General features: G+C 46.5%; 1 protein-coding gene across 2 annotated transcripts in view; it reads left to right on the top strand.

The window, feature by feature from the left end:
• The window catches only part of LOC135107857 (A disintegrin and metalloproteinase with thrombospondin motifs 7-like), a 57,481-nt gene that overhangs the window by 27,172 nt on the left and 17,207 nt on the right, over window positions 1-13,102 (top strand). For both annotated transcript variants that reach the window (XM_064018156.1, XM_064018155.1), the window contains exons 7-11: window positions 8,444-8,690; window positions 9,274-9,483; window positions 9,595-9,700; window positions 9,801-9,928; window positions 11,334-11,581. In XM_064018156.1, the coding sequence (XP_063874226.1) occupies window positions 8,444-8,690; window positions 9,274-9,483; window positions 9,595-9,700; window positions 9,801-9,928; window positions 11,334-11,581 (939 nt within the window). The remainder of the gene's footprint in view (window positions 1-8,443; window positions 8,691-9,273; window positions 9,484-9,594; window positions 9,701-9,800; window positions 9,929-11,333; window positions 11,582-13,102) is intronic.

Below are 13,102 nucleotides of genomic sequence, written 5' to 3'. Positions count from 1 at the left end.
ATTATTATTATTATCATTATTATTATTATTATTATTATTGAAGAAAAAGTTAACTGAAAGATCATGGAAGTTACTAAAAACATTATCCACTATTTCCATTAACATTTATCCCTCTGATCTACTCTTTTTTTAAATAGTTATCCTTCTGATCCAATATTTTCATTAACACTTATCCTTACAAGCCAATATTTTCACTAACCACAAGTCTCCACCTACCAGTCCAGTAACAACAACCATTCGCAGTCTATTGGTTCCTTTGACAGCAATTAATTATCTCTTCACTCCTCCCGTTTCATTATTCCTAGTGTACAGTGACGCATTTTTTGTGTGAAAGAAGGAGGCTGGTTAAAGGCTGAAGGTTTTGTGGGAATAAGTCTGCTTCACACATAGATTCGTGATATAATAGGTAAATAGATGAATTGATTAATGGATAGGTAGATAAATAGATGAATAGATAGATAGACAGACAGATAGATCAATATATAGATAGATAGAGAGATAGATAGATGGATAGATAGATAGATAGATCAATAGATAGATAGAAAGATAGCCAGAAATAAATAGACAGATAGATAGATAGATAAATAAGACAATAAATAGATAAAAGGCCCCTAAAACTCTGTCCTTGCTTCCCACCAGTCTTCATTAACAGCGCCCCTCGTATTTACCAGTAAGAATTATCCCTCGGTGCCCTCCTGATACGCACCCCCCCTCACCCCCGGCCTATCCATTCACGCTGCCAACAACCGTGCTTTCTGTTCTCTGCATCTACACCACCACCACCACCACCACCGCCACCACCACCGCCACCTGTCACTCCCAACAAGTCTCCCTCTGTCCACTCGTCCCCTTAACGTATTTTCTCTTCGTGCGCATTCCTCTGTGATATCATCTATTAAATATATATGATTGGTATTTATTTGCTTATTCGTCTATTCTATTATTGGTTTTGTTTTTTCAGGCCGCTACTCAGAATAGTGGTTAAAGGATTTAATGTTGCAGCGAAGACCATGGAACTGGGACAAGGAGAATATGTGAATGATTTTTCGACCAGTTAAAAAATAGGATGTAGATAAACTGGTATGCATCAGATTAGGTTAGGTTATTATTTTTTTTTCTGTCTTCTTTTTTGCGTGCAATTCTCATTTTTTTTTTTTTTTTTTTCCTCTTTCTCTCTTTCTTGCATTTGTTTATTTGGCGACATGAATGGGAAACTGTGCCAGGCGGAATCTATGAATAAATCAGCTTGACGTGAGGACGCATATGTTGCACAGTCTTGTGAAGCATTATGACTTGTTTTGTTCACACCCACAGCCTTCCTCTCACACTCTCCCTCCGGCTAACTTTCCTATTACCCACCCTCCTCAGACTCACAAATATTAAACACCCGCCTCTCATACCATCAGTCATCATATAATCTTCTCTCAGACACTTTCAATAATATCATTAGCTGTGCCGATAATCCTGCCTCGCCCTTCTCGGATTTACAAGACACATTCCATGCTAACTAAACCCTCATAGCACAGTCTTCAGCCAGTCACTTCTTCCAATATCAACATCACTCTCACTAGTAACTTTCTATATCCCATTTTCCTTTCCCTCCTTTCTCCTTAACCTATTACCTTTCTTTATTGATACCTATTTTATCTCCTTTCATAAAGCCACTAACAACGGATGTATACAGCGGTGCAGTGGATATTCAGTTGCTTTTTCTCTATCCTCATGTCTCTCTGTAAATCTGGTGGACAGCAACACAGCACATGTTCCATTATGTTCCATCATTAAGCCTTATATTCTTCACCAGCTCCAAACATCAGCAGTCTTCATCATCAGCTTTTCTCTCAACTGCCCCTTCACATGTCATCTCTCTACCTTTTATCTTTTCATTCACCTCCCTGTCTTTTTTTTTTCCCCCTTCCAAGCAAGCTACTTAATATCTTTTTCTTTCAAGCAAGCTGTTTCATATTTCTTTTTTATTCCTCCAAGCAAACAGTTTAATATCCTACCCATACACCCCTTCTACTTTGCCTATCTCCTTTCATTTCTTTACATTCCGTTTAGTGTACATTTTCCATCCTTCTCCTTCTCCTCCTCCTCCCCCCCACCCACTCTTTCTCTTTCCACCATCAACCTAACCTTACCACCGTCCTATCCACCTATCCACCCATCCACCACCACTACCACTTTCCTTTATCCACCAACCCAGCGCTTAAAGGTCACGGGGAAAGAAACTCTTAACCTTGTCAATGCAGAGGGCGTATTTCCGCTCTCCTTCCTGAATGAAGAAAGATCACACACTTCAGAATGTCCACGCAGCTGATAACACACTGCGGCTGAGATAAAAGACTGTAGTAATGCGTGTTTCGAAAGGAGCGGGGCTGAGCTGAGGAAGACATTGGGGTTATGATATTTAAGGATTCGTCTTGTGGAGAAAAATAACCAGATTGATGGAGAAAGAGAGAGAGAGAGAGAGAGAGAGAGAGAGAGAGAGAGAGAGAGAGAGAGAGAGAGAGAGAGAGAGAGAGAGAGAGAGAGAGAACGAACGAACGAACGATAGAAAGAAAGAAAGAAAGAGAGAACAGAAGGAAGGAAGGAAGGAAGGAAGGAAGGAAAGAAGAGAAAAGGAAAGAATAGAAAAGAAAGAGGAGAAAAAAGAAACAAAACGAAACGAAACGAAAGAATAAGAAACAGAGATAAAAAAAAAAAGTAAATAAGAGCAAGAAAATAAGAGAAGACGGAGAAAATATGGAGTGTTTATCTAACCCAGCACAACAAAACCTTGCATATCGACACAGTATTTGATGACAAGCAGGAAAAGGAGAAGAGGAAGACGTAGAAGCAGAAGGAGGAAGGAGGTTGGATGGAGGGACTAAGGGAATGGAGGCTAGCGAAGGAAGGAAAGGACAGTGAGGAGGAGGTGAAGGCAGTTTTGTACAGGCAGAAGTATAAAGAAGCAAAAATAGATGAATGAAATATGAGGAAAGGAAACGCGAAGGAAGAAAATGTAAAAAAAAATAGTAAAAAAAAAGGAAACTTGGCAAGACGAAATATGAGGGAATAAACATAGAGGAAGAAGATACAAAGATGAAGAAGGGACATAAATAGAAAACGAAGGAGACTACTGAAGGGAGACGAAGTAAAAAGGAAAGACATGTGAAGACAGGCGATGCAAAGATAGAGAGAGAAAAAAAAAAGAAGGATTAAGTGTGAGGAGGAGGAGTGAGAGGAGGAGGAGGAGGAGGAGGGGCGAGGGAGGAGTGAGGAGAGCAGGGAAACGTGAAGGGTGGAAATGAGGGCGTGAGCAAGCATGAATGAGGGAGGCAGGGCGTGTTGCGGGTGGCGGCTGACGGTGCTGACACAACCCGGGGCGCACCACAAGGAGGAAGAGGAAGAAAGTGAGGAGGAGGAGGAGGAGGAGGAGGAGGAGGAGGAGGAGGAGGAGGAGGAGTGCCTTTTCGGAAGTCTCAGTCATCAGCGACACAACAGGGAAATCACGAAGGCTCTCTCTCTCTCTCTCTCTCTCTCTCTCTCTCTCTCTCTCTCTCTCTCTCTCTCTCTCTCTCTCTCTCTCTCTCTCTCTCTCTCTCTCTCTCTCTCTCTCTCTCTCTACCTCGCTCCGCCGTAGGTGATCCCTGGGGCGCCTGTCCTCCTTCCGCCCACACACACACACACACACACACACACACACACACTGCCGCCCCTCTCAAGGCCACAGCGCCGCCCCACACCCGTCGCCTGGTACTCGTGTAATTTATAGCCTCTCTTTAGTTGATAGCATCCTTCTGGTTAGCCCCGCACCATCCTCGCCATCCTTTTAGTTAGCTCTGTATAGCCGATCCCCCTCGTCAGGTTTACAGCCGGTCTTTTCTTCTGTTTTACGGCGTGTGTTTAGTAACTTTTACAGCTCCCTCAGTCAGCTTTATGCCCGCCTCTAATACGCAAAAAATACCAAGAGATGTGTAGTTCATTTCATGTCACTTCGGTAAACTTGTTAACATTCCTTTAGCCAGATCGATTCGCTCCTTTCATCACTATGTACACTCCACTCCTCGTCAGGCTCCATCTCATTCAGCACCACGCCTTCAGTTCATTCAAGACCGCCCGTATTGATGAAGGCAAGCCCGTTCATTAGTTCATTCAGGCTCTACCATTCATGGCGCGCCCAGTACTGTCTGATCAGCGCGAGGAATACATTACTGTGTTGCCGTGCACGTGGAGCATTTGTACTCGTATAAGGAAGCTCGCCGGCCTTTCCCAGCTCAGTGACCCGCGAGGTGGCAGCCGAGCGGGAGTGAAAGCATGTGCTCTCACGGCCCGCCCCGCGCAGGAACCACTCGCTGATATTACAAAAGAAGCACTGAAAAACTGGCTGTCAACTCCGCTAAAGCTTCCGGGGGCGGGCGAGGCAGTGGTGGGGGAGGGGTGACTCAAGGTTAATCGCTGCTGACGGTGTTGTGAGGGCGGCGAGGAGCAGAAGCGAGTGTGTTTGGGATCACTGACTCACTACAAATAAAGTAAATGGAGTAAGATTTGTGTGTGTGTGTGTATGTGTGTGTGTGTGTGTGTGTGTGTGTGTGTGCAGCGCCATTTAAGGAAGTGCTTCTCCGTTATGTCGCCTCGATATTTTTCCCGTAATTCGAAAGCACAATTAGAGAGACGAGGAGAGGAAGGAAGAGAAGGAACACAAGGGAACATAGAAGAAGAACAGCAGCAGACAGAGCCGTTTCTTTGAGGAGGAGGGAAGGGGGGAAGAGGAGGAAGTAAATAAAAAATGGTAATGAAAGTCAGCAAACTAAGTACAATACTCTCTTGCTTTCACTCTCTCTCTCTCTCTCTCTCTCTCTCTCTCTCTCTCTCTCTCTCTCTCTCTCTCTCTCTCTCTCTCTCTGTGATTCCCTCGCAAAGGTGACAACCAAAGATCAGCCAGGTGTTTTCAAGGTGGACCAGGTGTATCTGGCTCCACCTGTGGCCGGACTTCACCTGATACGAGGCTCACCAATCACTGAGTCACCTGTCACCTGTCCTGCGGGTGAAGGAGCAGGGCAGGCGGGGCGACTGGAGCTTCAGGGGCGGGAACAGACGGAGGGAGTGGGTTATGTGTGGGACTGAGCTGTTAGTTAATAGCAGTAGTAGTGGTGGTAGTAAAAGTAGTAGTAGTGCTGGTGGTGATAGAAAAGTAGTAGTAGTAGTAGTGAGGAAAAGTAGACGTGAGAAAACAGCGAGAAATCGAGGCAAGAAAATGAAACAGTAATGCAAAACAAAGTAAGAAGGTGAGAGCTGGACAAAAGCTGGCAGGGAAATTGTGTGGGGAAATGGTGAGGGGGGACTCTACGCGGCCATGCTGGTCCTGAAGACTGTACTGGGAGGCGCTGCTTACCTGCTAAATGGCGCTGGGTGGAAGCTTGAACCCGTGACTAAACGTTTAGGTGCTGCTCATTGCGCCACCGTTTATCAAGGTGAAGGAGAGGCAGACACACAAACAGACAGACAAAATGAGTTACTAGACCAAGCGGATGGGGAAAAAAAAAAAAAGTGGTGGAAAAGAAAGGAAATAAAATGAATGAAAAAAAAGGTAAAGAAAATTAAGAAGGAAAAAGGGAAATGAAAGGAAAGAGGAAAGAGAAGGGAGGAAGTGCAGAAGCGTGGAAGTGCATGTAGGGTGGAGAGGGAAGGGAAGAGGGAAAGCAAAGAGAACGAGAGAAGAAATGAAGAGAATGAGAGGAGCGTAACACAGGGACAGGAGTAATGGTGTGTGTGTGTGTGTGTGTGTGTGTGTGTGTGTTTATGTACGTATGTAGGCGGGAGTGTGCATGTGTGTAGGCGGGAGTGTGTATGTTTATGTAAATATATACGTTCATGCTACTATTACTGTGTTATCTATACGAGTATATATAAACTACGTAAAGTGATGCTCTATTTTTTTTTTTCTTGTGTGTGTGTGTGTGTGTGTGTGTGTGTGTGCTTGTAGATGTATGTGCGAGCTTCACTAAGATAATTCGCATGTCCATTAGAGGAAATGCTTCAAGTCGAAACAGCCACAACAGGGGCGAATGGCAGTTTGGTAGAGGAAGAGAGACACTAAGAAATAAAGATAGAGAGGAAGAAGAGATAAACGAACAAGAGAAAGGTAGTAAGAGAGAAGGATGAGAGGATATAAAGGTAATATTAATAAAGTTTTCACCTCCTTTGCACTTAATCGGTCACTGTCTTATGTCTGTTCTGTCGCTCCTGTTACGAATTACAAAAGATTTCAAGAATTTACAGAGGACTGGAAATTTCAAGAGATTACAAAGAACTACAGGAGATTACAGGGGATTGCAAGAGATTACAAATAATTACAAAAAATTACAAGGAATTACAAGGAATTGCATGAAGTTACAGGGAATTACAAAGGATCATAGAAAATAACTTGGATTACAAAAGATAATTAAAAAATTACAAGGGATTACAGCGGATTACAAAGGATTTTAAGAAATGACAGTGTATTACAAGCAATAACAGAGTTACAAGTGTAACAAGGGATTGCAAGGAATTATTACAAGGGAGTTTAAAAATTTAAAGACTCTTGAGGGATTTCAAGAAATTTATAGGTGTTGCAAGGAATTACAAATAATTACAAAATATTACGAACAATTGCAATTAATTACGTCATTACAGGAAATTACAAGAAATGATAAGAAATTACAAAGAAGTAGAAGGGATTACAATTAATTACAAAAAATCAAAAGGGATTATAAGGAATTATGAGAGATTACAAAGACTTACAAAGGATTACAGGGGATTATAAAGAATTACAAGACTATAAAGAATTACTAGCAATTCTCAAACAACATAGTATCGTTTGCTCATTGCTAAGCTCTTTATGCTCTAGCGAGAGTAAAGAGGGAAATGAAGAGGGTGAAGAACCCAGAGGGAGGCGAGGCAGCACAGTGGACAGCGTGCCTTAATGGGCTGAGAAGTGGGCCAGACACCCACGACTATTCTGCTCTGCGTGTCCTGCTTCCCCATGTCACGCTCGACCTGGCACCCCACCTCGTGGCGCCACCACAGCCCACACATTACAGGCAGCCACGCATCCACCACGCGGCGCCACGCCACACCACTACAGCCATGACACACACACACACACACACACACACACACACACACACTTTCCTTCGCTCAGAATAGTGAGAGTAATAATTATTTCACACGCATCTCCCTGAACCCTTATTGGCAGGAGCCGCCGCCTCGCCGTCACAACACCGCGGCGGGGACGCCGCAGCCACCCTCGTCTGGGCCGCTCGTTCCTCGGTATCCCCGCGAGAGGCCGGCTCAAGGGATGTGACCAGACAGGTTTCCCGTGTGTTTCGCATTCATAACGCGGCTTCAGCAGCCCCGAGCGAGTCGCGACATTAAGGGCGAAACCTTGTCGCTTTCCGTATAAAGAGCGTCGCAGTGAAGCTAATGGGGTCACTGTCACTATAGAAGCACCGTTCGTGTTGTAGTGACGTCACCACCACCAGCTTCCTACATCAGCACGGCGGGGTGCCAGGGAACGCGGGACAAAGGGCGCTGGGTCCGCGCGGGTGACATGATAGCAACGCATCCGCTGCGCAACAACGTCAGGCAGGACAAAAAGACACGTGTTGCCTTCTTTCCAGCCATCAGTAAAGCAACGGTGCACTGGAGGGAAGAGCGTGGCGGTCACGTGGCCGATCGTGACCTACAGCATAATCTGAGTCAGCCTGGGTCACCCCCAGCGGGCGGTCGCACACACACTCGCCGCGATGCATGACCCCCGCCGGAGGTCACGAGGGTGTGGCGCAACGGGGTTTCTAAACTAGTCACAAGGCGCTTGGTTATTTAGGTCATGCACAAAACTTTAATTGCTGCCTGTCAGTGCGCTATTGTGCCAGATTTCCCAGTTCCTTTTAAGCATGCAGTAAATTTGTAATAATGCAAGGTGACGGCCAGGCAGCGGGAAGGCGCGGCGCGCTGCGAGGTGAGCCGCGATGCCTCTGTTTTTTTTTTTTTTTTTTTTTTCTCTCATAGAAATAACTTGATCAAATGCCCCTGTATAATGCGTACCACAGGCACTCTCCCTGTGTGTGTGTGTGTGTGTGTGTGTGTGTGTGTGTGTGTGTGTGTGTTATTGCACTCAATAATGTGATATGATCCATGGGAAGCTGTTGCTAGCGTGGGCAGTGGCGCGCCTGTAGTGACACTCTAAGTCTTTCATCACATGGGCCGTGTTGCTCGCAGCCCGCCAGGCCCTTGGCGTGAGAGTACAAGAATAGGTACAGTGTGAAGGCGACCTGGATGTAACCTTAGACAAGTGGGTGTTGAGAGGCGGTGAGACGAGGACGCCTTCGGGATGTTCAAGTCGATACTGTCCCGCCTGCCTTGGGCGAGACAGGATTCAATGCTTCACCGCCTGAGTGTTTTCCTCGCGTCCTTACAGCCGCAACTGGGGGACGTGCCTGGAGGACGAGCCACCGACAGTCGAGTACAGGTTCCCGGAACTGCCGCCCGGCGCCATGTACGACGCCGACCACCAGTGCCGCCTCAGCTACGGCCAGGAGGCCACCCACTGTTCAGACATCGAGGGCATGGAGAGGGTGTGCCAAACCCTGTGGTGTCGAATCAACAACCGTTGCATCACGAGAATGGATCCTGCCGCGGAGGGCACGCATTGCGGCAAACACAAGGTAAGCTGTACCAGCCGCCGAGCCTCTGCCGCGCGCATGCAGCCAGGCCTCGCTCCTCAAGTCACACATGCCTTTTTTTTTTCTCTCTCTCTGTCTTGTCAGCTACACTGTTACTTGTAAAGACTGACGCTTCTGCTTTTCAAAGATTACTTTTTGACAACATGTAAGCAAGAGATTGAAAGAAACAAATGAAGGGCATATCTGTGCAAAATAACATTGTCAGGCTGAGAGCAGTGCAGCACGTCAGGGATTTCTTGGCACCACGGTTTTTCCAGGTGTAAATACATGAGATTGGAGATTACATTATCAATGAAATAACAGAGGATGATTTTCTGCAGTTATGGAGTAGGTTTTATATACGAAACATAGATAGGTAAGGGGGAGAGGAGCGCTACTGCTTGGCTGATAGACGCTTTGTATTGGTACTGTATAGACTGACGCATTCTGAATCTTGAAAACTATAAAAGCTCTTCCGAGAAGAGTGAGACTCCATCACGCGCGTCAGTCCGGCACTTGGCACTCCTTTCCGGGAAGCGGTCGCGTCCTTATGGATTCTCAGTAACGCCCCCCGTCCCCCACCCAGTGGTGCTCAGCAGGGGAGTGTGTCACCATGGGGGAGCAGCCGGCAGCCATCCACGGCAACTGGGGCTCGTGGTCGTCGTGGTCGTCGTGCACGCGGACCTGCGGCGCTGGCGTGGCCGTCGCCGTGCGCCACTGCGACAACCCGTCCCCGGCGTATGGCGGCCGCTACTGCACCGGCGACAGGAAGAGGTACCGCATCTGTAACACTCAGGTGAGTCACGTGACGTAAGGAAAGTGTCACTATATCTTCAGTGTAACAGTCTTTAGAGGCACGCCTCGTGGTGGCCGTGACTAAAACCCTTTCTGTCACTCCAATCGGCAGGAGTGTCCAGAGAATGGCATCAGTTTCCGCGCCGTGCAGTGTTCCCAGCACGGAGAGCAGCCGTACAAGGGGGAAAACCGCACCTGGCTGCCTGTATTGTACCAAAGTAAGTGTCCTCACTGAATTAATAATTTCATGTGCATATACAAAGAGGAAATTTTGTAGTGAAGTGCAGGCGAGGCTGAGGATGTGCCGCTCCTTCGCAGGCTCCCCGTGCCAGCTGGACTGCAAGCCAGACAACGAGTTCTACAGCGTGAAGCTCCTCGACTCCGTGGTGGACGGCACACCGTGCAAGCCAGGCACCAAGAACATGTGCATCAACGGCAGGTGTAAGGTGTGTGTGTGTGTGTGTGTGTGTGTGTGTGTGTGTGTGTGTGTGTGTGTGTGTGTGTGTATCTGGATGGGTAAGTGGTTGGGTGAGTGGATGGGTGGGTGTGTGTGGGATAGATGCGGCAAGACTTGCGGCTCCTCCTCTCTCCACCCCTTGACACGCATCGGGGAGCCAGAGTGCGCGCCGCGGCCCTTACAGCCCCATTCCCTGGCCAGTAATCCCCACCAGCCTGAGAGGGTCTACTTAGGGCTTATCATGCACTTGGCTGCTCATGTTGGGGGGGCAGGGGGCGACTAGCAGGGAGGTGAGTGAGGAGTGATGCATTCATATCTCGCCGCCCTCTCTCTCTCTCTCTCTCTCTCTCTCTCTCTCTCTCTCTCTCTCTCTCTCTCTCTCTCTCTGAATGGATGAGAAAGTGTAGTGAGGGAGACAGACATAAGGAAGCCATCACCACACTCATGGCGCGCAGAAAGGCACAGAAAAGGAGAGAAGGGGAGGATGAGGAGCGGATATCAAAACTACTCACCTCTTAGAAGGGGAAGAAGGAGGAGGAGGAGGAGGAGGAGGGAGGCTGGTGATGTGAGGAGCCGACCTGTAATACTTTGTTTGTGTTGGCGCGTGTTGGCTGTGAGGTGTCAGAAGCCATTTTGGGTGAAGTGGATTGGACGTGTGTTTTAACCGTGGCTTAAGTGTGTGTGTGTGTGTGTGTGTGTGTGTGTGTGTGTGTGTGTGTGTCGGTCTCTCATACACAGAGATTGATTAAGCTGTAACTCTCAAAACAATCTTCTCTCTCTCTCTCTCTCTCTCTCTCTCTCTCTCTCTCTCTCTCTCTCTCTCTCTCTCTCTCTCTCTCTCTCTCTCTCTCTCTCTCTTCTCCTTATTCTTCTTCTCCTCCTCCTCCTTATCCTCTCTTTGTCTCTCCATTCTCGTCCACTCGAGTTTACAAATTACTTTGCCAAATTTTCTCTTTTATATTCTCGTCTGGAGTTTTCTAGACAATTTTGCCTTCATTTCACTGGTCGTATGCTTTTATTTTTTCGCAGTTCATCACCAGTATTTTGTTTTTAATGTATGAATTATGGCCATCTTGTCTGTTTGTCTACCTGTCTATTTGTTTTTGTCTGTTTTTTTTTTATTTGTTGTTGTTTGTCTTTTGCAGCACTATGACTGACACCATAGTGCTGCAAAAGATAAACAACAACAACAACAACAACAAGAGAAACATACAAAGGCAGACAATCTCTCTCTCTCTCTCTCTCTCTCTCTCTCTCTCTCTCTCTCTCTCTCTCTCTCTCTCTCTCTCTCTCTCTCTCTCTCTCTCTCTCTCTCTCTCTCTGACCACCCCACCACACACACCAACACCACCACCACCACCACCTAACACTGGCGACACTCCGGCTGTGAACAGAGAGTTGCGTGTGACTGGACCATTGACGGGGAGGCGCAGGAGGACCGATGTGGTCAGTGTCACGGGGACGGAACCCAATGTGTCACCAACCGCGGCGTGTTCAACCAGACAATAGGCTCAGGGTACGTGGAGGCCGTCACGTTCCCCAAAGAGGCCAGGAACGTGAAGCTTCATGACCTGCACGACGCCGCCAACTACCTCGCAATCAAGGACACCAACACGGGGGAGTACTACCTCAACGGGGACTGGTGAGTGTTGCTGTCTCAATGTTTGGACCATGTTCTGAACCACTTCTGCCCGCACCTCGACTACTTTCAATGGCCTCCAGTTAAAATGACACGGGTTTTCAAGGTGTATTTTTTTACGGTTCTAGTGACAGATTAACGAGGTTTTTACATTATCAACAGGAGAAGCACGCTTGAGAATCCGGTTATTCATTTCTGTGGCCTTTGAAAACAGTCGTGGTGAGAGAGCAAAGGACTTCTGACTGTGCTCCCAAACCTTTCGTCGCCTTACCTCGATGCTTTTCACAGGCCTTACTGAAGGTTATTTGGCCTTTTTTACATGTTTCTGGCGACACTGTAACAAAGATTCTGCACCATCACCAATGAGAGCGCTACTGTTGATCACTGTGGTTTATGAGAACAGTTCTAATGAAACCTCAAGGCGTGTAAGATTATGATCCTTAGATTCCTACTTTGAAACGCTTTGCTTTCATATAAAGACTGGTTTTCAAAAGGCCACAGATAACTAGTCGGGTTCTCTCTCTCTCTCTCTCTCTCTCTCTCTCTCTCTCTCTCTCTCTCTCTCTCTCTCTCTCTCTCTCTCTCTCTCTCTCTCTCTCTCTCTCTCTCTCTCTCTCTCTCTCATTGATGGTGTGGAATTCTTGTTATATTACGTCTAATATCATAAAAATATCCTTGAAACCGCGATGCCTTCCTCTACAACCTGCTAAAAGTGGTCACGATAAGCCGCCATATGGTTTGAGATCGCGGACCTTAGTGGCGGGGAGTTGAGCCTCTGAGGTGCCTGACTTGGGGTGTTTGGTTGTGTCTTTGGCTACTGCCCTTTGCAATGCTACTGATGATAACACGTGTTGCTTCATTTCAGCAATCCCCGACTATTTTACTGAACAAAGCTGAAAGTACGAGCACGAAAATATTTGAACTACTTAATCATTCCTTGTGCTGTCAGTGGTGCCTTTCGAAATGATACTTTAGATTTACACTACACTACTTTTGATAAGCTCGAGAAGAAATCAGGAGACTAATCTATGTTTATGGGGTGGAAAAAAAACTTGAGATGTTTCTATATATATTAATCGTATTACGTATTTGGAAAATTTTGTTATACTTGTGGAGAGAGAGAGAGAGAGAGAGAGAGAGAGAGAGAGAGAGAGAGAGAGAGAGAGAGAGAGAGAGAGAGATCTTCTGGTGCATTGATGTTAATTAGTGTGGTTCCTTTACATTACATAGAGAGTAACTTGTTTTAAAGACATTCCAGAGGTAAGATGAAGAGAAAAAAAAACAAGTCTTTCAATTGTTTCCATGTTGATTAGTTCAGCTCCTTTACGTGTGGCGTCCTATCAGTGTCTCCTAGTGTTATTCCTTTTAAAAACATCCTAGAGGTGAGATGACTCATGTTCATGGATAGAAAAATCAGTATTTCAATTTTTTCATGTCGATTGGTTCAGTTCCCTTACGTGTGGCGTCCTAGCAGTGTCTCCTGGAGCGTTATTCCTCTCGACACGGGTCTCTAAAGATGGTGCA

The sequence above is a fragment of the Scylla paramamosain genome, chromosome 16, assembly GCF_035594125.1.
Source record: "Scylla paramamosain isolate STU-SP2022 chromosome 16, ASM3559412v1, whole genome shotgun sequence".
NCBI classification, from domain to species: Eukaryota; Metazoa; Arthropoda; class Malacostraca; order Decapoda; family Portunidae; genus Scylla; species Scylla paramamosain.
This window is presented reverse-complemented; position numbering and strand designations above follow the sequence as displayed.